Raw genomic sequence first — 21442 nt, 5'->3', positions numbered from 1 at the left:
GCTTGTGTCGGGTTTGATTATGGAAGGTAGTAGTGGAAATCCCAACTCCTGTCCAACAGTGCGGGCCGGCTTTAGTTGGTGCTGCTGACAGCGCAGAAACTCTGCCATGCTTTGGGATTGTTCATTTAGCTGGGATCATCTGGCCCACAAAGACTTGGGCGAGCGATGGCCTTTGAGTGATGTATAGAAGTGATCGATAAACTTACTGTAAGCGAAGCGGTTTGAGCCAGATTGTGTATTCTACAAATTACTCTGAAACTATAGCTCTTGTTATTTTTTTGGTATTTCATCATAATCTATCCCGCATGTAACATTGGTTAATAAATGTTCTACTGTAGTCCGGTCCCTGAGAATTTATGATGTCGTTAAGATAACGTCACCCGTCACAGCTGTACTTGTTGTAGCGGAGTAACGGCTGAGAAACATGTGAGTACCATTTGTGTTCACCGTCCTCTTGTATGTTGAATGGACAGTTGCGGAGCCCGCGGTGGATGAGGTGGCTGGACTGACCAAACAACTGGATAAACAGGCCGTTGAGGACAAGGAGGAGGACGGGGAGGACGGTAACGACAACATTCACGTGATGAAATTGTGACATCTCATTTTGGAAAGGGCGTGCCGTCAAACGACTCGTCCGGTTTCCCTTACAACTCTGAGGTCATGTCCACAGATGGAGACGATGGAGATGCAGGGGGCAAGAAAAAGAAGAAGAAGAAGAAGAAGAAAGGAGGTGAGCTACTACGCCGCTGTTCAGACCGAGCTTCACCATCAGCGCACAGTCGCACACTGTAGCGTTGGACCAATGGGTCCGGGAAGCCTCACTCGAATGTGGACATTAAATAAACCGCTGCCTGAAAAGGCATTCGTGTAGAGTTTTGGGGAGATTGGCAAAAAACTTTTTATTTTTTTTCTTACATATTTCAATAACAGTGAACGAATGGAATCGAACTATGATCATGACTGTGGACGATCATATAAAAGTCATATGAATCACGTTTAAAATACAATAAGAAAACGCTTTGGGTTCACTGGCTCTTTAAGTAAGAATTCTGGAAATCCTGAATCCGGATTAAAATAGCAAGATTAGGCCACACTGTTCAGGGGCTTCCTGCTGGGAACCTGGAGCTAATCGGTTGCAGCGATTGTCTAGATGGGCAGTGTTAATCCAGTTTCTACTGACATTTCCATGTTCAGGGATATAAAAGGATGAACTGAGAATTTTATTTGTGTGCTTGGGGGGGGGGGGGGGGGGGGGGCTATATAAAGGGTGCTGGTATACTTCTATTTTGCCTCCCACAATGTATTTCCGATAGGGGACTTGAAGTCTAAACATTAGCGTTGCGGTATTCCATAATCCATTAGGATGATCTGGAGAATACTGGTTTATGATTTTCCCCGTCCTCCTCTACAGCCAAAACACAGACTGACCCACCATCGGTGCCTATCTTTGACCTGTACCCCAGTGGAGTGTTCCCCGTGGGACAGGAGTGTGAATACCCCCTCGCTCAGGACGGGTAAGCAACAAGTGCACATGTGCACGAGGACGCGTGCACATGTGCACGAGGACGCGTGCACATGTGCACGAGGACGCGTGCACATGTGCACGAGGACGCGTGCACCTGCAGCACAGTTCATGTGTGTTGGTATTTATGTTGCCGTTTCTTATTAGATACCGCCGTTTGTATTGCTACCTTACATCTACGTTGTGGAGTAAACGTTGGCGCTTTTCCACAAGGAATGCGAGCACGTGCCGAATATTCAACTACAGATTCTTACTTGGGGAAAAAACTTTCCCCAACTCTGACCACTTTTTAATGTTAAAGACTGAAGACTTTTATGTTTGCTTTAGCTTTCTGCTAAATCTTAATTGCATTGCACTTTCATTTTTTTTACTTTTCCTTTTATTTTATTTCACGTATCTATTTTATTACTTACATTTATTGTATGTTTGCTTTAGCTTTCTGCTAAATCGTAAACGTATTTATCTTATTTTATAATTTCATTTTATTGCATGATGTTTTTATGTGAAGCACTTTAAGTCTACTTTGTGTATGAAAAGTGCTGTCTAACCTGCGTTGCCTTCCTGACCGTTTGCTAACGGACTCCGTTCTCCGCACCCCTACAGTCGCAGCGCCGCGTGGCGTACGACCAGCGAGGAGAAGCGTGTGATGGACAAGGCCAACGAGGAGGTGTGGAACGACTTCCGGCAGGCGGCCGAGGCCCACAGGCAGGTCCGGCAGCACGTCCGCAGCTTCATCAAGCCCGGCCTCACCATGATCGAGATCTGGTGAGCAGCCCTCTTCCTCCCTCTCTGAGCGTCGCAGCTCACCTTCCCCGTGTGGTCGGTTCGGACGTCGTACGTCTGACGGAGCAAACACTAATTTGTGAGCTGCCATGATATTGGGCGTCAGATTTCTAAGTAGATAATCAATGCGGTCGTTTCATTTGAGTATTAACGTTCAATGACTCGTATTAATGATGACGGTGGATTTGAGGTTCAACATTTTATAAATAACATTTCTGTGCATTGTTGTGTTGTATCGGTTTATATATAGTATCACTAGGTACTTGCCAATGTACAAAACTGTACACTTACTTGTTTTATAATAATCCTGTTTTTCTGATATGGAATCAGTTGAGGAGAGCGTCCACATGGGCAATAGGAATGCACTTTCTGGTCTGACGTCTTGTTCTGACTCCCATCTGTTCGCTGTTCCTCCATCCTCTCTCTTCTGCCTCTACCTTTCTTCGTTTTACGTCAAATGTTTGCTTCTATTGCTACTGTGTAATTCAATTGGTGCACACATTGATCTAACCGTTCCTTGAGGGAGGGATCCCCCACTCTGCATTCCTTCTCATCTCCCCTGATCATTTCAATCTTTTCCTTGGTCTTTGCGGGGCTAGGGGGTTTCCGCATGGCCTGTAAAGCACTTTGGGACTGTTTTAACGGCTATACGTCCGACGTGACCTGACTGTTGTTCCTGTCGTCCCCCCAGCCAGCGCCTGGAGGACTGCTCCAGGAAGCTGATCAACGAGAGCGGGCTGAACGCGGGCCTGGCCTTCCCCACCGGCTGCTCCCTGAACCACTGCGCCGCCCACTACACCCCCAACGCCGGGGACCCCACCGTGCTGCAGTACGACGACGTGTGCAAGATCGACTTCGGCACACACATCAACGGTACGCACCGATGATCACCGTCGTCATGGGGACGGTGTGGTAGCCAGGGGGTCTGACTCCCAGTCCAGGGGGTCTGACTCCCAGTCCAGGGGGTCTGACTCCCAGTCCAGGGGGTCTGACTCCCAGTCCAGGGGGTCTGACTCCCAGTGCAGAGGTTTCGATGTCCGTTCGGTTTCTGTCCTCTCGTCATTGCTGTGGTCTCGGTTTGTGTTCCTAAACGTTGACCGTGTTCCTGACGTCTGTTCTTCTGCAGGGCGCATCATTGACTGTGCCTTCACTGTCACCTTCAACCCAAAGTATGACAAGTTACTGGAGGCCGTGAAAGACGCCACCAATACAGGCATTAAGGTAACGGGCGCACACACACACAATGTTTGACAATGCATTACTTTTAGTATTCTAACAAGACTGAATATCAGCACGACTGTGGTTATCTTCGGTATTCAGCCTGCTGCCGAATGATAGCCGGGCTGATAGTCAGCATAACGACACTCCCTCTTATCTGCTGAAGATGAGTTGACCATCTGCCCGGGTACATAGAAGTAGCAGACCTGTAGTTTGTGTAAGGAACAAAACACCTGCTCTGGTCCCATGATGACGCCGCTGAAGTGTCCGTGTCCGCTTGATCACCCGGTCTGGTTTTGGTGTTGCAGGCCGCCGGGATCGACGTTCGTCTTTGTGACATCGGAGAGTCGATCCAGGAAGTGATGGAGTCCTACGAGGTGGAGCTGGACGGGAAGACCTACCAGGGTACGAGTTCACACGACGGGGAAGAGAACGGAGTTCATAAGCATGTTTGAGAGGCATTCCAACGCCATGACGTACAAAATAGTGTGTGTGTGTGTCCCCCGCCGCTCATGTAGGTCCTCTTAAACTAAGCTGTAAGCCTGGTTAACGGTTTCTCTGCTTTTCCCCACCTTCCAGTTAAGCCAATCAGAAACCTGAACGGCCACTCGATCGGCCAGTACAGGATACACGCCGGCAAGACCGTGCCCATCGTCAAGGGAGGAGAGGCCACGAGAATGGAGGTGCGTTCCCACACGCTGCGTTGGTTCTATCTGTCACGGAAAGCCCTTTCTTTGGATACACAGTTGAAGTGTGATAGCTCATTAAGGCCCAATCCCATTTCTAGCCCTTTCCCTTTCCCCTCCCCCTTGTTTTGAAGGGGGATTGGGATTGGGCCTAAGGCCCAATCCCATTTCTACCCCTTACCCCTTCAAAACAAGGGGTTGGGGTAAGGGGTAGAAATGGGATTGGGCCTAAGACTACGCTTTATTTGATTTTACTTAAGGCATTGTCCATCTTCCCTAAGACCTTTTACTGAAACCCATTTTACTTTATCGTATTGTTCTCTTTCGCAGCAGACGGTATACCATTTAGCTAAATAGCTCTACCTGAACTGGTGACCATCTGTATTCCCCTCAAGCCTGTCCATATTGTGCTTGTTAACATATGAATATATGTACTTGATTGGACATGGAGTGTTTCCCTTGTAAATTGACACGAGTGGTGTTTGTCGCCCCCTGCAGGAAGGAGAGGTTTATGCCATTGAGACGTTTGGCAGCACCGGGAAGGGCATGGTCCACGACGACATGGAGTGCTCTCACTACATGAAGAACTTTGATGTGGGCCACGTCCCCATCAGGTGAGTCCCTCTCCACGTTCGCTATGTCACACCTTCATGTTCTCCATGCCCGGGGCTGTGGTCCCGTCCATTGGCAGAGCACGGCATTAGCACGGGTTAGATTCCAGCATGGCTACCGCATGCTGCAAGAAATGTAGTTGAAGTTGGAGTCGAAGACTTGAAGTGAACATCAGGGTTTCCCACAGCACTTAACGGCTTAGGCGGCCGCCTAGGCAACACGCCTGCTGCCTTAACGACGTCGTCATAAAAAATAGTTTTGAATATATATTAGTGCTGTCAAGCGATTAAAATATTTAATCTCATTAGTGTCATAGTTAACTCACGATTAATCTCAAATCTTTTTTCTATGCTAAATATCCCTTGATTTCTTTGTCCCATTAATTGTTCTCATTTTAATGCTCTTATCAACATGGAGAAGTGCATCGGCTTGCCTTGTGCAAAGATTTTTTTATTGATAGCAACATTGGCATATACTGATCAAAACAGGACGGTACAAAAAAAAAAAGCCTATAGTGCAATTAAACGATGAACATACAAACAAACTGCCTTGACCATAGCAGTCGGGCTACTGCTTCTGTTTTCAGCCAAAAAAAAAAAAATATTATTTTTTTTATAGTAATAAATTGCGTTAATCGCGAGATAAAAAAATTAACGCCGTTAAAATTGGTTTCCGTTAACGCCGTTAATAACGCGTTTAACTGACAGCACTGATATATATATATTTTTTAAATGGCTTTGACTGACTCACAACTGTGACTCCGTTGTTATTTGCACAATGTTTTTAGCAGCCCCCCGGTCTGACGCAAAACCCCACCACCTTAACTAACACATGTTCTGCGGGAAAACCTGAACATGTATTTATTTATTCTGTCAAAAAAGGGGCAGACGTAGAACTCAGCCTTTGTACCATATATAAAATAAGATTATATAAGCAATGAAGATATAGCAGCGCTTCATACTTCAAAGTGGTATTACTTGCCCCCTCCCCCCCTCGCGCAGGCTGCCCCGGGCGAAGCACCTTCTCAACGTGGTCAACGAACACTTTGGCACGCTGGCCTTCTGCCGGCGCTGGCTGGACCGCCTTGGCGAGAGCAAGTACCTGATGGCGCTGAAGAACCTGTGCGACCTGGGCATCATCGACCCCTACCCCCCGCTGTGCGACTCAAAGGGCTGCTACACAGCGCAGTTCGAGCACACCATTCTGCTGAGACCCACCTGCAAGGAGGTGGTGAGCCGAGGCGACGACTACTGAGTGTCTCTCGGCACCGGACCTCCTCCACTAAACTGCACCCTACCCCTACCGTAACCCCTTCCTCTCCCCCAGCACCTCGCGTTCCACTTTACTCCCCTTCAACCAGAGAATGAACCCCCGATACAATCTTGGCATGCGCTCCGAAACCAGGAAAGAAAACACAAACGCAGGACGCCGTAATCTGCTCGGTCTTTTGTCGACAGCAGCTGCGGCCGTGATGTGTGGATGCTACTGTGAACCAACTGAAGCAGAATGCTATTATGTTTTCATAAGCGTCAATATTAAATCTAGCTTGCAGGAGGGAACTTTCTTTTGTTCTCGCTGATGGCTGAAATTGGTCCGTTTATTCAGGGTGTCGGCCACGGCTTATCCAGACATTTAAATAAAGGAAGCATTTGGCTTCCCCGACACACTGGTGTGTGTGTCCCTACAATCTCTTGCAGACCTCATTTTACACATTAAGAAAAGGTTAACTGTCAAACAGTTCAATATATTTAAGCTAATGCTACATTGATTGTAAACACAGTATTGGAACAGCTTGTGCAAGGAAGGAAAACCCCATTTAACTATTCCACCTGATTCTTTTTTGCTTAAGCATTACATAAGTTACCCGTGCTAGCGACAGCCAAATACCTAGTTCACGTTCAGGCAGTGTTCGTACGGCCGGACCCCCGTTCAAGGTGCCATCTTTCTATACAGACAACGCTTCATCATGGCTGTATGTTTAGCCTCAACTCTGAGGGAGTGGACTATGCACAAGCTCTCCCCTCCCCACTCCAGTCACCGTTTATTTTGAAATAGCTGCCGCCACTGTATGTTGCCAGTATGTTATGCTTCATTACAAAGTTCAATGAAAACAGATTTTGTAAGATTAAAATGTTGCTCTCATTTTGTCTGTGTGTCGTTTGTAGATTAATAACTTATCTTTTACCAGAACTCTCCTTAAAACCAATCATGAAATATACGCGCACTTAAAAAAATGAAAAAATATTCCCATTTTTATTGAGGTAATTTTCTCTAGAAAAAAAAACTTTGAGGTAACAAATTGCATAGTATAACTTCGATCGTTGTACACACGCACACATACCAACCCACATTCATGAAGGGAATCAATGACAAGGGTTTAAAAACATTGATATAAAAGGGGATTGAGGAGCACCGTTTTCCTTTATGTAGTTGACTCACTGCCATTTAAAACATGGACACAGCAGGACCAATTAGAGGTTTACTCAAAGGTGCACGCGGTCATACCAACAGCCCAAGACGCACATGTGGCTGGAGAACAGACATTTTCGGTTTAGTCCTTTCTTATCTGCTGGTGTGGATCAAACATTCAAGAGGGTCCATGATTCAATCACTGTATAAAACACTTTAAAAATAGTTCACTGCCTCAACGGATTGTATTAAAAATACATTCGTATTCCAAATGCTGGTCAGGGAGGGACTGCAGCCGGAACCAGGCCAGCTATTGATATGAACATTCATTATACTGAAAGAGGAATTATAAAAAAATAAAGACTTCAACAGATGAATGGGCACTTGTTTTTTTTTGGGGGGGGAGATGAAGACGATTCACATTCTTACACTGGTAAGGGGCAGCAGAGTCGATCATATCCCCTGGACATTACTGAACCTTCTACTGCGCAACAAAAACGTAAATATATAAAAAAAATAATCACCTCGCATTGGTTTGAGGTCAGCCAACCGCGCGGTGCCCTGACGGACCTTGAAGTACTTCTGTGCGGGTTGGGGTTCGATGGTTCGAGGGGAGGTGGGTCTGGCTGACAGGGGTCCAGACTAAAGGACAGAGGACGACGGCCACTCAACCGCTCCTTAGACATTTGTGCGTTTCTACAAGGAGTCACAAGAGCGACTTCACCAGACATCTAAACCTTGGCCGAGACTACCCAACCTCAGGCCGTCGACACAGAAGTGGCTCGGGTCAGTAGCTGCGTTTCCATCTAAAAGGTGATGCGAATCTTTAGAAAGTTCGCAAAAATAATTTGAATTAGGTGCGTTTCCATCAAGTGGTTGGAGCGGAATAGGGTGATGACGTTACACGTTGATGTGCGGAAATCGGAAAGACTGTCAGTCCTGTGTTCAAAGTTCGCTACGTCACAGCTGATTCGCAAAGTGTGTTTCCATCTCTAATTTTGCGAATTTACTGTTTCGCATTTCTCAAACCACCTCAAGCGAGCGGATAAACTTTTTTGCGAATTAGAGGATTTTGTTGCGAATTTTGGTGTTTACTGATTCGATACTTCAAAGTTCGCATTAAATTAGGGGTATGGAAACGCACCTAGTGTGTCACCGGAAGACAATAGGCCACCCCCCCCTATTCCAACTCAGAAAAGCAATCCAGATAACAGTCGGCACGTGATAAAGGGGTGAATAACAGCTCGGTCTACATCCAGTTTTGCGTCGACTTAAGCTAAAGTGACTATAAAAAAAAAAATAATAATTCACTTTCCTTCCCAAAGAGTATGTACAACCAAGAAGCCAACGCATGCAAAACAAATGCATGATCAATAACAATAAAAACCAGGCGGCCCCGATACAGCCGTGCACGTCTCCAGACGGACACTGTCACAGCACCGCGCGGCTGATAATCTTTATCAAAATACAGCTGTACACTATCGACACCGGGCGCCTTTCAGCGCCAAACAGAATTTAGGAAATATAAAACACTGTTCCGTCACAAAGCAGAACCGGGGGGGTCCTCGAGTCTCTTAATTTCTTTTATGTAAAATATTTTTCGATAGAATCCGCTCCAGAATAAAAAAAAAAAGAAAATGCCGCAGGAGGGAGGGCCCAGCGTCAACCAGCAGGGGGCGGTAGGCCTTCAGCAGGTGGATGGGCGGGGGCGGTAGGCCTTCAGCAGGTGGATGGGTGGAGGCGGTAGGCCTCAGCAGGCGGTTGGGTGGAGGCGGTAGGCCTGGTGGGTGGGTGGAGGCAGTAGGCCTTCAGCAGGTGGGTGGGTGGAGGCGGTAGGCCTTCAGCAGGTGGATGGGTGGAGGCGGTAGGCCTGGTGGGTGGGTGGAGGCAGTAGGCCTTCAGCAGGTGGGTGGGTGGAGGCGGTAGGCCTCAGCAGGAGGATGGGTGGAGGCGGTAGGCCTTCAGCAGGTGGTTGGGTCAAGCTGGTAGGCCTGGTGGTTGGGTGGAGGCGGTAGGCCTGGTGGAGTTCTTCAGCGGGGGGGCTGTCACCCGGCGGGCTGACGGCCGGACCCTACAGCGGCCGGTCTTTGTCCTGAGAGGCGCGCTGGGTGTAGAAGAGGATGTAGGCCTGGGCGCGGCACACCTCCTCCACGCCGCACACGTTCATCTTGGAGTCGTTACAGTGGACCCAGAACCCTGAGGGGGCACGGAGGAGAACGTTAGGCCGACACACACCGGCGCCACACGGAGGACAACGTTGGGCCCACACACACCGGCGCCACACGGAGGACAACGTTAGGCCCACACACACCGGCGCCACACGGAGGACAACGTTAGGCCGACACACCGGCGCCACACGGAGGACAACGTTAGGCCCACACGCACCGGCGCCACACGGAGGACAACGTTAGGCCGACACACACCGGCGCCACACGGCAGAAAGGACGCCCCCATTATTTTCGACGTACTGGCCCACGCCGGCGGCGGCTAGAAGTTAACATAACACTTGTTGAAGTTAACATAAAGAAAGGTTTTCAAACAAAGTTGAAATGGGCCAACAATGCTGGCCAGTAGGGCCGGCCAGTAGGGCCGGCCAGCTTCGAACCACATTCGAATATCTACTTCTGCTCGTTGTCCACCAGGGGGCGCTACTGTCACTGTGACCACTTTTTCCAAAACCCCGGGCGGAGCAGCCGACTCACCGCCCTCCTTGTTGTAGCAGTAGGCCGTGTAGTGGCCGGAGCCGAAGCCCTTCCCATGATGCATCACCACGGCGGAGAGCTCGTAGAGGAAGTGTTTTGAGGGTGCGGCGGGGGGGGGGCCGGGGCAGGGCGGGCCGCCGGGGGAGGGGTCCCGGTAGCAGTAGGGCTCCATGTTCAGCAGCTGGTCGAAGCGCACGTGCACGCCGATCTTCTCCCGGTGGTTCCGCCCCGACCACCTGAAGGACCAATCACAAGCAGCCGTGAACGACCCCGCCGGTTTCCCCCCCCCACCGTAACGTAGCGCTCGAGTACCGCACTTCTTAGGGGCAGGAACAGCAAACGCATCCACTTATTCATCGCATGAACGGGAACTAAAGACAGACTCTGAATGACCGTGTTGGTTAGGAAGTCGAATCCAGAAATAAGAACATCTTTACGACGTTGATAAAATTCACTAGAAATTTACAAATTTAAAAGTTCTGAAAGAAGAATATAAATTGTTTGGCATGGTCTGCACATACATCATTACGCATACCCTTACTTTTTCCAGGCAAAACTAGTGTGTGTGTGTGTGTGTGTATATATATTTTCATATATATATATATATATTTTCATTAATCCACGCAGTCTCCCAAAGAAGCTCTCGTACTTAAAGTGGATAATATTTTAATATCCTACAGTGAACCATTAAGAGATACTGAGAGTAATGCTAGGGGCCGTGCGGGGGTACCTGAAGCGTTTGAGGTGCAGCCGGAGAACTTGAGGCAGCTTGTGGACCATCAGCTGCTTCTGAGCCTCCGTCAGGACGACGGGTTTGGAGGAGAGGCGACGGCGCTTTGCTGAAACACGCCCACAACAGACTTATTCAGCGAGCGATTTTGTTATATTGTGGTGTCGCGGCGCTGTGGCAACGCTAAACAGACTGAAATAGTTGCATAAGAGGCCAAAGAACAGGCAGTATTCCGACCTCTGGAAATAGAACCGTGACGAGAAGTTTGAGAAAAAAACATTAAAATTTAGCAATTAATATTGTCAACAGAACAGAACATTGAAATGAAACCCATTAGCTAGAAGGGAGTCGACTAATACACCGTGGTACAGCAGAGAGTCGACTAACACGCAGTGGTACAGCAGAGAGTCGACTAACACACCGTGGTACAGCAGAGAGTCGACTAACACACCGTGGTACAGCAGAGAGTCGACTAACACGCAGTGGTACAGCAGAGAGTCGACTAACACGCCGTGGTACAGCAGAGAGTCGACTAACACACCGTGGTACAGCAGAGAGTCGACTAACACACCGTGGTACAGCAGAGAGTCGACTAACACACCGTGGTACAGCAGAGAGTCGACTAACACGCAGTGGTACAGCAGAGAGTCGACTAACACACCGTGGTACAGCAGAGAGTCGACTAACACACCGTGGTACAGCAGAGAGTCGACTAACACACCGTGGTACAGCAGAGAGTCGACTAACACACCGTGGTACAGCAGAGAGTCGACTAATACACCGTGGTACAGCAGAGAGTCGACTAACACACCGTGGTACAGCAGAGAGTCGACTAACACACCGTGGTACAGCAGAGAGTCGACTAACACGCAGTGGTACAGCAGAGAGTCGACTAACACACCGTGGTACAGCAGAGAGTCGACTAACACACCGTGGTACAGCAGAGAGTCGACTAACACACCGTGGTACAGCAGAGAGTCGACTAATACACCGTGGTACAGCAGAGAACCCACTGAATCAGCTCGCCTAGATTTGGCTCCCAGAAACTCATTTAATTCTGACAGCTACGAGCGCTACGTCATTAGCATGCAGCTACACGCCCGGCGTGATCAATGCGCAGCTACGAGCGCTACGTGGTTGGCGTGCGCGCCAGGTCCACCACTCACTGTTGCACTGGTCGCAGGCGTAGATGTTCCCCTCCAGCGCTTCCGTCTCCGTGAACTTGGCCAGCATCTCGGTCAGCCGGCATGACACCTGCGCAGCCGACTCCCTGCTGTTGCTGTGGTAACGCTCGGGGAACTCCAGCGACAGGTCCCAGAAGGGCTCCACAGTGTTGGACTGGTAGTCACAGGCCAGGCAGGTCACCTGTCGAGGGGGGCCAGTAAGGCGGCGAGACACAAAATGAGAGGGAGACACAGCAACGGAGGCAGGAGAGGCCGGAAAGGCAGAGAGAGCAAGAAACAGACAGAAGCAAAGAAGCAGAAAGGCAGAGAGAAAGAGTAAGAGAGTAAGAAAGACAACGGCAGAGACAGAGAGGTAGGGAATTTTTTATTTTTTTTTCCAGCGGCAGCGAATGATAGGTAGGTTGTTTTCATTTAAAAACGAGAAAATTCGCTCATCCTTGTACAGAATGAAGAGGTGCTGTACCAAAACGTAATTATAGTTTGCATAAAAAAAATTATTATTATTTTTATTTTATTTTTTTATAAAGCTCATAAAATAATTTGGGTCGCACATAAATTGACAGGGTCGGTCGGAAACCGGAACCAAACAAATTTTTTTTTTAGGCCTTAGTCAATAATTTACTGAATACTTGAAAGATCTTTCAGACCTGGCCCAAGCACTCGTCATCTCCCGCCTCGACTACTGCAACGCGCTGGTGACTGCATAATTTTGACAGTTAATCACGCAACCTCTTCACGCAACCTCAAGAGTGTTTTTTTTGTTTTGTTTTGTTTTTTGTTTTTTGGAATGGATGACACATTTAATAACAGTCTGCTTTGCACTTATAAACTGCAATCCAGGAAGACTTTGACCCCTAGACTCTAGGTAAACATGCACACCTGGCCTGATATTCTGCAAGGTCAGGTGTGCAGACCCACCTGTGTGTCTAGTCAGCACACAGGTGTGTGTGCTGACTAGGCACTGATCTTTTGTCCTTGTGGAAACAAGGACAAGCTTCTTTAAGGGGGGGAACTTCAATTTCCATTCATTGCCGTCGAGGTGCAGCAGAGAGTTTTGAAGATATAGTTGTATCCCATACAGAGGAGGCCGTTTTAAATACGACTCACACATTCTAGTAATAACGACACACGGAATGGGATCCCGCTTCCTAATAAACAACAACATGGTTTGGAATCATCTGCCAAGTAGGAGACTTTTAGGGATTCAATCGTGTTTTCTGGGAGAAAAGTGAAGTTGCCGTGCTAGTACTTCTTGGCCAAATAATTTATTTTTAACTAAGCCAACATTTGTGGTTATTCTTATAAATGTTTAGAAAAAAGCTGCCGAGACGGTTATATTTTATATGCAGATTCAAAGTGTTTGATGTGGTAAGGAAACATGTCTCTCGCCAGTTCACTCATACTGGTGAGAGACCTCACCGTAACCTCTTAAAATCTGTCTATAAAATATAGATGAACGCAGAGGATTCAAACAAAAGTCAGGAGCTAGACGTACAGGGACCTTAGCATGTGCCCACGCATGGTTAAACTTTAAGCCACTGCCAACATTAACTAATCATTGACCATATGAACAAGGTTGGTCACCTGTCAGAGGAAAAGACTCTTGAGTCAATGCCATCCTTCAGCAACTTAAAAGAGGAAATGACCCTATATATATATTAAAGAAAAAAAGAGCGAGAGAGAGAGAGAGAGAGAGAGAGAGAGCGAGCGATGACTACGGTTGTACGTCAGCAGAGCAAAATGTGAATAGTGATAACCAGGGAGGGAGAGAAGACACTTCACGTCCGTACATCAACAGTGAAACAACCTTCTGTATGCCTGGCATACAGAAGGTTGTTTCACTGTTGATGTACGGACGTGAAGTGTCTTCTCTCCCTCCCTGGTTACCAAAGCCCGGGACGGTCAAAGGTTAAAGAACAATAATGTTCTTTAACCAATTGAACGAACAAATCAAACAATAATGTTCCTTAACCACAAAGACGTCTGTTTGACTCGCGACGGGTGTTGCAGCACACCGAGACGGTTACCACGGATACCACGTTCCACCAGACACACGTCACCCTGCGTCTCACGACAAAGGGGGCCCCGGGGGTCCGCTCACCTGGCTGAGCAGCTGCCCGTGGAAGATGCTGTTGACCACGTTCAGGACCTGCCTGATGAGGCGCTTCTGCGTGTGCGGCACGCCGCCGGGGGGGGGCACGGGCCCGGGCCCACCCCCCCCGCCGCCGCCGCCGGTGGTCTCCAGCTCCCGCTGCACCTTGTCGAGCAGCTCGCACAGGAACTCCTGGGCGTCCTGCTGGGCGTAGCCGCGGAAGGCGGGGATCAGCTGCCACACCGAGTGCAGCATGGCGAACGGCGACACCAGCGCCCACTTGCCCGACCACATGACCTGGAACAGCGTGTGCAGCTCGTGGCACAGCGAGATGTGCTTGGAGCTGGGCTCCATGGGCTGCACCAGCTCCATGCTGCGGGCCCGCGACGACCCCCCGCTGAGCCCGGCGCCACAGCCGCCGCCGCCGCCGCCGCCGCCCCCCCCGCTGGCCTGGAGGCCCCTCCGGTGGGCCGGCGGCGGCGGGGGCCGCGGGGGGGCGGGCCCCGCCAGCCGACCGTGGACGGCGGAGGCCAGCAGCTCCAGGGCCTGGGTGAGGTCCAGCTGCAGGAAGCACTCCCTGAAGACGTGGAGGTGGCTGAGCACCTGCAGGATGGAGTTCATGTAGCACGTGTTGCCCAGGTTACGCAGCCCGGTCACGCCCGGCGTCACCGCCGGCCGCCGCTTGAGGGGCGCACCGCCCTGCTTGGTCGACGGCTTGGCGGGCTGTTTGGCGGGCTGTTTGGCGGGCTGTTTGGCGGGCTGTTTGGCGGGCTGTTTGGCGGGCTGTTTGGCGGGCGTCTTGCGGGGGGCCGGGGGGGGCACCCGGGGCTTTGGCTTGGGTTTGGAGGAAGGGGCGCTGGGGGTCTTGGCGGCGGGTACCACCCTTTTGGACCGGACTGTTTGTTTCTGGGGGGGGGCGGCGGCGGGGGGGCTTCGGGTCCGCGTCCCGTTGGCCGCGGGAACGCCGGCGCTCCCGCCGCCTCGGCGCGCCTCGCAGAACGACGCCAGGCCGGCGGCGTCGGCCGCCCTCTGGCTCTGGCGCCGCAGCCGCCGGCTCTTCCTGGGCGGGGCGCTCTCCAGCTCCGCCTGCAGCCGCCGCTTCACAGAGCGCCGCCGCTCCAGCCTCTCCCGCCTCTTCTCCTCCTCGTCCTCCCGCCTCGTCTCCTCCTCCTCCCGCCTCGTCTCCTCCTCCTCCCGCCGCCTCGTCTCCTCGTCCTCCCGCCTCGTCTCCTCGTCCTCCCGCCTCGTCTCCTCGTCCTCCCGCCTCGTCTCCTCGTCCTCCCGCCGCCGGCCGCCCTCCGTCAGGGCGAACCACGCACCGAACACACGGCCCATGAGCGTGCGGCGCCGGTGCCAGAGGGCGGTGAACATGCGGTCCTCGTCGCGGAGCTGCAGCTCCCGGGCGCCGCAGGGCGGCGGCGGCGCGGCGCCGGTGGCGGAGCGCAGGGTGCGCCCGCTGCGCGTGGTCACCTCGTAGCGCTGGCTCTGGATGGCGCCGAGGGTGCTGCGCAGGAGCTTGAGGTCGCCCGTGGCGTTGTCGTTCAGCACGTAGTCGTCGCACAGGTAGCAGAAGACGTACAGCTCGTTCACCTCGATGGCCAGCGGGTGGCGCTGCAGCTGGAAGTGCCGCAGCGCGTGCTCCTCGATGTAGCGGCCGCACGCCACGTGGGCGCAGCCCAGGCAGGCCCACACCGACTCGGTGGTGTTGCAGTCCAGGCAGTGCCACTTCTGGGGGTTGAGGATGGAGTGGTCCGGGGCCAGTCGGAGCCGGCCCACGTGCTTGCACCTGTCCATCGCACCGGTCTGCCCTCCCGCCCGCCTCGCTGGGTCCCTGGACACGCAGCCCGGTCCCCAAGGGGGGGGGGGGGGGGGGGGGGGGGTTATCCGTGTGGGTCCTCTGAACGGTTTCAGTCCACCAGAGTCAACATGGTGAACTGCCAAACGTGTACCCCAAAAGGCATGGCTTTATCTGGGGGACAAAGGGGAAAGGGAATCATTGCTGGAATGCATGCAATGGTAATTAATTTAGTTTCCTCGGCGCAACAGCAAAACCCGGCAGCATATAGGTTTAAGATAAATGTAAAAGTTCCAACACTCATTTCAAACCGTTCCCAATAGCCTTTCAGACGTTCCTATGGAGGAGATCAAAGAGCAGCGCTGCGTATACATTTGGGAGCTGAATCAGTCTTCAGAGCAGGGTTTCAGATTGAGTGTCTGTCTTCCATAGAAGCATAACAAACCACTGGGGGGTGGGGGCTTGGTGCACCAAACTGGAGATCCTCAAGTAGTTCTGAGCCCCATCAGCCCCCCATTGGGATAGTTTGGGGCGGGAGGGGAAGAGGACTTAAAACCTGGCCAACAAAAGCTAGAGGCGAGAGAGACCTTTTGTCAGGGTACAGGACTGCCTTCTCAAAAGAAAATGATCGACAGACCCGGATGAAAAGAAATCGGACACTTGGGCAAACTGTTGTTATGGTAACGCAAAAGGGAAAGTGACCAAAAAAAACGAACTTGTTCAAATGAAAATAACATTTCTTACATCTTTCTGGTACTAACATGTTGTCTCTGAGCTCTTCCAAGCAGACATGTCACGCTATGAAAAAAACATACGTCACTAAAACACTGAAAGTGCTTGGACTTTGGCGTTGGTTTGTTTGCTCGTTATACTGGGCTTTTCCCTGCGTTTGAAAAATAACAATTCTCATTGTTATGATCGGATCAAAGATGGGCAGTAATATATGTATGCTTTAATGTATTAACATCAATTTAGATGATTTGGCAGTGACAAAAAAACGCTAATTTAGGAAAACATTTGTGGCTAGTCGAGACGAGTACATTTCAAGTGTGAGCAAGGATTGGTCGCTCAGTGAGAACGGATATTTAACATCGGGGTAGACAAGTTCACACAGATACTCGTAGCAAGGGTTAAGTATAGTAAATTAAGTTAAGTATTAATGACAGGGCAGGTGGCGTTTATGGGGTTTCCCTTACTGCACTAAAGCGTAATTGAGCGCGCTTTGCCCTTGTGTGTGAACTGAGTTCACCATTCACTATACACTTTAACTGGCTCACTACGTGTTCAAATATAGTCCATAGCAATGCAATAACCCACTGGCCCTTATTACCAATATAACACTTAATTGCCGTCACACTAGTGAAATGGTTCCGAATATAAAATGGTAAAATCAAACGAAAGTTTAGGCTGAGAAATAACGACGGGTGATAAACGAGCAAAGGTTGAAGAATACGGAGACGCACATCGACGCTATTCACGTTACACTGTTGTTCGTATACTTCCTCAGTAATCAGCCCACATAAAATGAAAGCATGTACGTAGACTCGTTAGGTACAATAGTGTATTTTTCCAGATCGGTGATTTAAGAGATTAGCCAGATTGTAGCTGTCCTCTGCGCTAGTAGTTAGCCTAGCCTGCTAAAGCTAGCTATCAGTAATAATCCTGAGAAGTTCAAGAACTCGCTGGTAAATTGTCAGTTTTGCGTAACATTGTCACGAATATATCATCGTGTACACAAACAACTCATATCGCTGTCAGCACATCACACCGTTGTCATAATTAACAGCAAAACAAAGGGATAGCAGCATTACCTATCTCTCCTTCACAGGACCTACTACGGCTGGTACTACTGGGGGCGCCATCTTGTCAGTCCTGGTCGCGTGGTGTCGGCTCGAGCGCGTCCTTCACCCGTGACGTCATTGTTGTTATTGTTGTGAATGGTGATGATGATGACGATGACGACGATGATGATGATGATGATGATGATGATAATACATTTAATTTAGAGGCGCCTTTCAAGGCACCCAAGGTCACCAGAGAGTGTCGAAGAGTTACAGAGCATAAAGTCTTCATAAATCGTTTAAAAACAAGACATTGTGGAAAAACAAACAAATGTCCTGTGATTCGCACTACACAACAGCATGTGTGTGGATTCTATGGAAAGCCAAGAAGGCCACTAACTGGCCCTAGAATGGCGCGGTAAAAGTTCCGTACCGCACGGATTCCGTACGGATTCCGTACGGTTTCCGTGCGGTTTAGCACTTTTACCGCGCCATTCTACATGTCCATGCATTCTAGGGCCAGGCAGTAAGAGGCCTTCTTGGCTTTCCATAACACACGGTTGGCCGGTATCAAATGATTTGGGGGAGAAAAAAAGATCGTCCTGGCGGCCTTAAACTGACTCAACAGCGCCACCTGCTGTTGTGTAGTGTGAATCACAGGACATTTGTTTGTCACGTGACTTTTGGCGCTCATTGTCCGCCTGACCACGCGCAAATGCCTTCAGATCCACGCGCAGCTTTCAGTGTTCCGTACTTGTAGAATTGTTTTAGTGCCTACAGTCTTGTGAGACGACTGCTTCCGTTGATGTGGTCGGAAAAGGTGAGTTTGAGATGTATAACATGCGAACAATGATCACCAAGTTTTATGCAATTAATTGAAATCTTCATAAATCCATGCTCAGTTTGCAATGTGTTTAGCCTAAATAATCAGACAGCTAGCTAGCATGCAGACGAGCAGCCCGTTAGCTTCTAATTTTTTGGTAGGCAAACTAAGCTACATGTCAGCTGGTTTCTAACATTTCTTTATAGCAAGAAGAATTAATGATGGAAGTAATAAGTCGCATGAATTATTTTATTCAAACTGGTTAAATGCCTACGCCTATGCACTATTTAGGGTGTTTGTTATTTTTAAGTGAGGCCGAAATGCCCGCTGAAAAGAGGCGGATTCAGGAGCGAGAGAGACAACTGAAGGAGGCAGCAAAGGGGAGCACATCACTGCAGGGTTGGCTACGAAAAAGCCAACAAGCAGGTGAGAAAGAGCCTTTGCATTGTGATACAGATGACACTGTAGGCTAATGATAAATTAATCAGACTCATATTTTAGCCTACTAATGGCAATTTTTCATAATTACATTACATTTAAGATGAGGAGCAGCCACAAGACTCCAGCCACAAGGAAGTTGGGGACCAGGAGGCGCATAGTGCAGGTAGGCCTAAGTGCTGATCACCAAATATGAGATGAGAGGACCACGCTAGAAAGTACAGGGTTAAAGAGCTGCATGCTGAATAATTGTAATCTAAAAAGAACATAGGCTATTTTAGAGATCCTTTCAAAGATCTTGCCAGAGCAGAACATGAATAACCCTGCTTCTAATGGGCATTCAAATAATAATGATAATGGTAATAACAATAATATGTAATTGGAGAGATGATGAGCCCGGTGCATCAGCTGCGTTCAGAGTGCCAGAGCCAGAGCCAATCCCAGATGAGATCAGGACAGACTGGCAAAACAGGGAAAGGAGAGATGAGTAACAGGATGAGATGAGGGAGAGGAGAACATCAGAAAGGGAGGATATTGAGGTGAAGAGTGGGGCAGAATCCACAGATTTAGATTTTTTGCTGAGGTTGGCTTATCCCACAGATCCAGCTCATGTACAGAGCAGCAATCTTAAATACGATCAGACCTTCATCACATTTTCCCTAAAAATCTCCCTAAAAACACAAATAAAGGGTGATTGAGTGCTGTATTTCAGTGTTTTACTAATTTGTATTAATATATTAATAAAGACTAGGGGTGGGTATTTCCAGGTACCTCACGATTCAATTCGATTCTTAAGGGCTTGATTTGATTCGATTTTGATTTGATATTGATTCATTTGCTTCGATATCGATTCAATAATACATGCAGATGACAAAAATACCTAAATATTATTTAGAATTCCTCATCGTCATCCGCTTATCCGGGGTCGGGTCGCGGGGGGAGCAGCTCAAGCAGGGGGCCCCAGACTTCCCTTTCCCGGGCCACATTGACCAGCTCTGACGGGGGGATCCCGAGGCGTTCCCAGGCCAGTGTTGAGATATAATCTCTCCACCTAGTCCTGGGTCTTCCCCGAGGTCTCCTCCCCACTGGACGTGCCTGAAACACCTCCCAAGGAAGGCGCCCAGTGGGCATCCTTACCAGATGCCCGAACCACCTCAGCTGACTCCTTTCTGAGTAAAGGAGCAGCGGCTCTAATCCGAGTTCCTCACGGATGGCTGAGCTTCTCACCCTATCCCTAAGGGAGACGCCAGCCACCCTTCTGAGAAAACTCATCTCGGCCGCTTGTACCCGCGATCTCGTCCTTTCGGTCATCACCCAGCCCTCATGACCATAGGTGAGGATAGGAACGAAGATCGACCGGTAGATCGAGAGCTTTGCCTTGCGGCTCAGCTCTCTTTTCGTTACAACGGTGCGGTAAAGCGAACGCAATACCGCCCCCGCTGCTCCGATTCTCCGGCCAATCTCACGCTCCATAGTACCCTCACTCGCGAACAAGACCCCGAGGTACTTGAACTCCTTCACTTAGGCTAAGGACTCATTTCCTACCCGGAGTAAGCAATCCACCGGTTTCCTGCTAAGAGTCATGGCCTCAGATTTAGCGGTGCTGATCCTCATCCCAGCCGCTTCACGGCTGGGATTTAAATGGTTATTTAGAATTAACCATTTAAAGATGAATTAGCTAGGGATGGGCACGAGTAGTAAATTCCAAACTCGAGTGATCGAATGAATTCCTCGAGGATCAATCGAGTACTCGTTTAAATCGAATCTATTTTTAGAATGCAACGCATCTGCAGCAGGAATTGGCCTAATGATGAACGGCAATATTACCAACCAAACATGTAGGCCTAATGCTTATTCTCAATCAAAACAGTCAAAGAGTTATCAGAGTATTCATTATTTATTTTGGCAAACGTTCAAAACACATTTTCCTTGCAAAAATAAATATGCGTCTCACAATTTAATCACGTCGAACAAAGGCCTGTAACGTTTTTTTTTAAAAAACCGAAACCTTAACCATTGCAAATTATTTAAAGCTGCAAATAAAACGTCAGCAAATGAACTAAAAACATACTCAGCGATCTTCTATACACGGCCGGGATTACAGCTGCGTCTTGAGGCGGTGAAAATAACCTACACACTTGGTTGCTGCGGGTCTGCTTTCCCGAACTCACCGTTGTGTTTCAGGATCATTTGTTGCTGCATAGTACCTGTAGTACTCTGGTAGCTCAATTTCGCTTGGCATATTTGACATTTCACCGTATGATCTCCTTTTTCTGTAAAGTATTTCAATATTTCGCTGCGCTTTGCTCTAACCGCCATCTCTTAACTTTTTGAATTCTGGCGTTGTGCACACAAGGCACGGCGCACGCCGCACAGATATTTGATACATTTCATTTGCTTTGTGCACGGCACGCGCCAGTGTTGGCACACAGGAAAGGTATATATTTGCTTCAGAAAACTTGTCTGTGTGTGTATGCAAACTCGAGTTTGCCTGTCCCGAGTAATGAGTACTCGTGTAATCGATTCCTCACGGCCATCTCTAGAATTAACCATTTCATTGTGCTTTAACTAGCAAAAAGGGAATACACCATTGTATAGTATTGTTCCTGAGCTAAACTTGCAGCATAAAAGTAATAATCATAACATGGACAAATGTAAAAGGACATG

The 21442-nt window shown here is 49.2% G+C and overlaps 2 protein-coding genes and 1 long non-coding RNA gene across 3 annotated transcripts in view; 2 read left to right on the top strand and 1 right to left on the bottom strand.

The window, feature by feature from the left end:
* LOC132447258 (methionine aminopeptidase 2-like) overlaps positions 1-6963 on the top strand; it is a 7378-nt gene extending 415 nt beyond the window's left edge. The window contains exons 2-11 of the mRNA XM_060037813.1: positions 474-563; positions 671-730; positions 1412-1514; positions 2126-2287; positions 2997-3178; positions 3432-3526; positions 3832-3928; positions 4103-4206; positions 4708-4823; positions 5823-6963. Coding sequence (XP_059893796.1) covers positions 474-563; positions 671-730; positions 1412-1514; positions 2126-2287; positions 2997-3178; positions 3432-3526; positions 3832-3928; positions 4103-4206; positions 4708-4823; positions 5823-6075 — 1262 coding nt within the window. The 3' untranslated portion in view covers positions 6076-6963. The remainder of the gene's footprint in view (positions 1-473; positions 564-670; positions 731-1411; positions 1515-2125; positions 2288-2996; positions 3179-3431; positions 3527-3831; positions 3929-4102; positions 4207-4707; positions 4824-5822) is intronic.
* Positions 6964-7046: 83 nt separating this feature from the next.
* On the bottom strand, positions 7047-17668 carry usp44 (ubiquitin specific peptidase 44). The gene is made up of 6 exons (XM_060037808.1): positions 17545-17668; positions 13948-15907; positions 11829-12027; positions 10663-10771; positions 9933-10168; positions 7047-9426 (listed from the first exon to the last, which is right to left on the bottom strand). The coding sequence occupies exons 2-6, from the start codon at positions 15730-15732 to the stop codon at positions 9302-9304; spliced, it is 2454 nt and encodes an 817-aa protein (XP_059893791.1). The 5' UTR covers positions 15733-15907; positions 17545-17668; the 3' UTR covers positions 7047-9301.
* Positions 17669-18293: 625 nt separating this feature from the next.
* On the top strand, positions 18294-19668 carry LOC132447264 (uncharacterized). Its single transcript, XR_009523060.1, has 3 exons — positions 18294-18334; positions 18629-18763; positions 18879-19668. It is a non-coding gene; the product is annotated as an uncharacterized LOC132447264 (long non-coding RNA).
* Positions 19669-21442: the final 1774 nt, after the last annotated feature.

Source organism: Gadus macrocephalus, chromosome 19, assembly GCF_031168955.1.
Source record: "Gadus macrocephalus chromosome 19, ASM3116895v1".
NCBI classification, from domain to species: Eukaryota; Metazoa; Chordata; class Actinopteri; order Gadiformes; family Gadidae; genus Gadus; species Gadus macrocephalus.
Note: the sequence above shows the minus strand (reverse complement) of the source record. Positions and strands in the feature narration are given on the sequence as shown.

Coding starts and splice junctions, on each gene's coding strand:
- usp44 (XM_060037808.1), bottom strand. CDS start 15,732: ATGGACAGGTGCAAGCACGTGGGCCGGCTCCGACTGGCCCCGGACCAC. Junction 10,772..11,828: donor CGCCTGCGACCAGTGCAACA/GTGAGTGGTGGA, acceptor GGCGTGTTTCAG/CAAAGCGCCGTCGCCTCTCC. Junction 9,427..9,932: donor CTGCTACAACAAGGAGGGCG/GTGAGTCGGCTG, acceptor GTGCCCCCTCAG/GGTTCTGGGTCCACTGTAAC.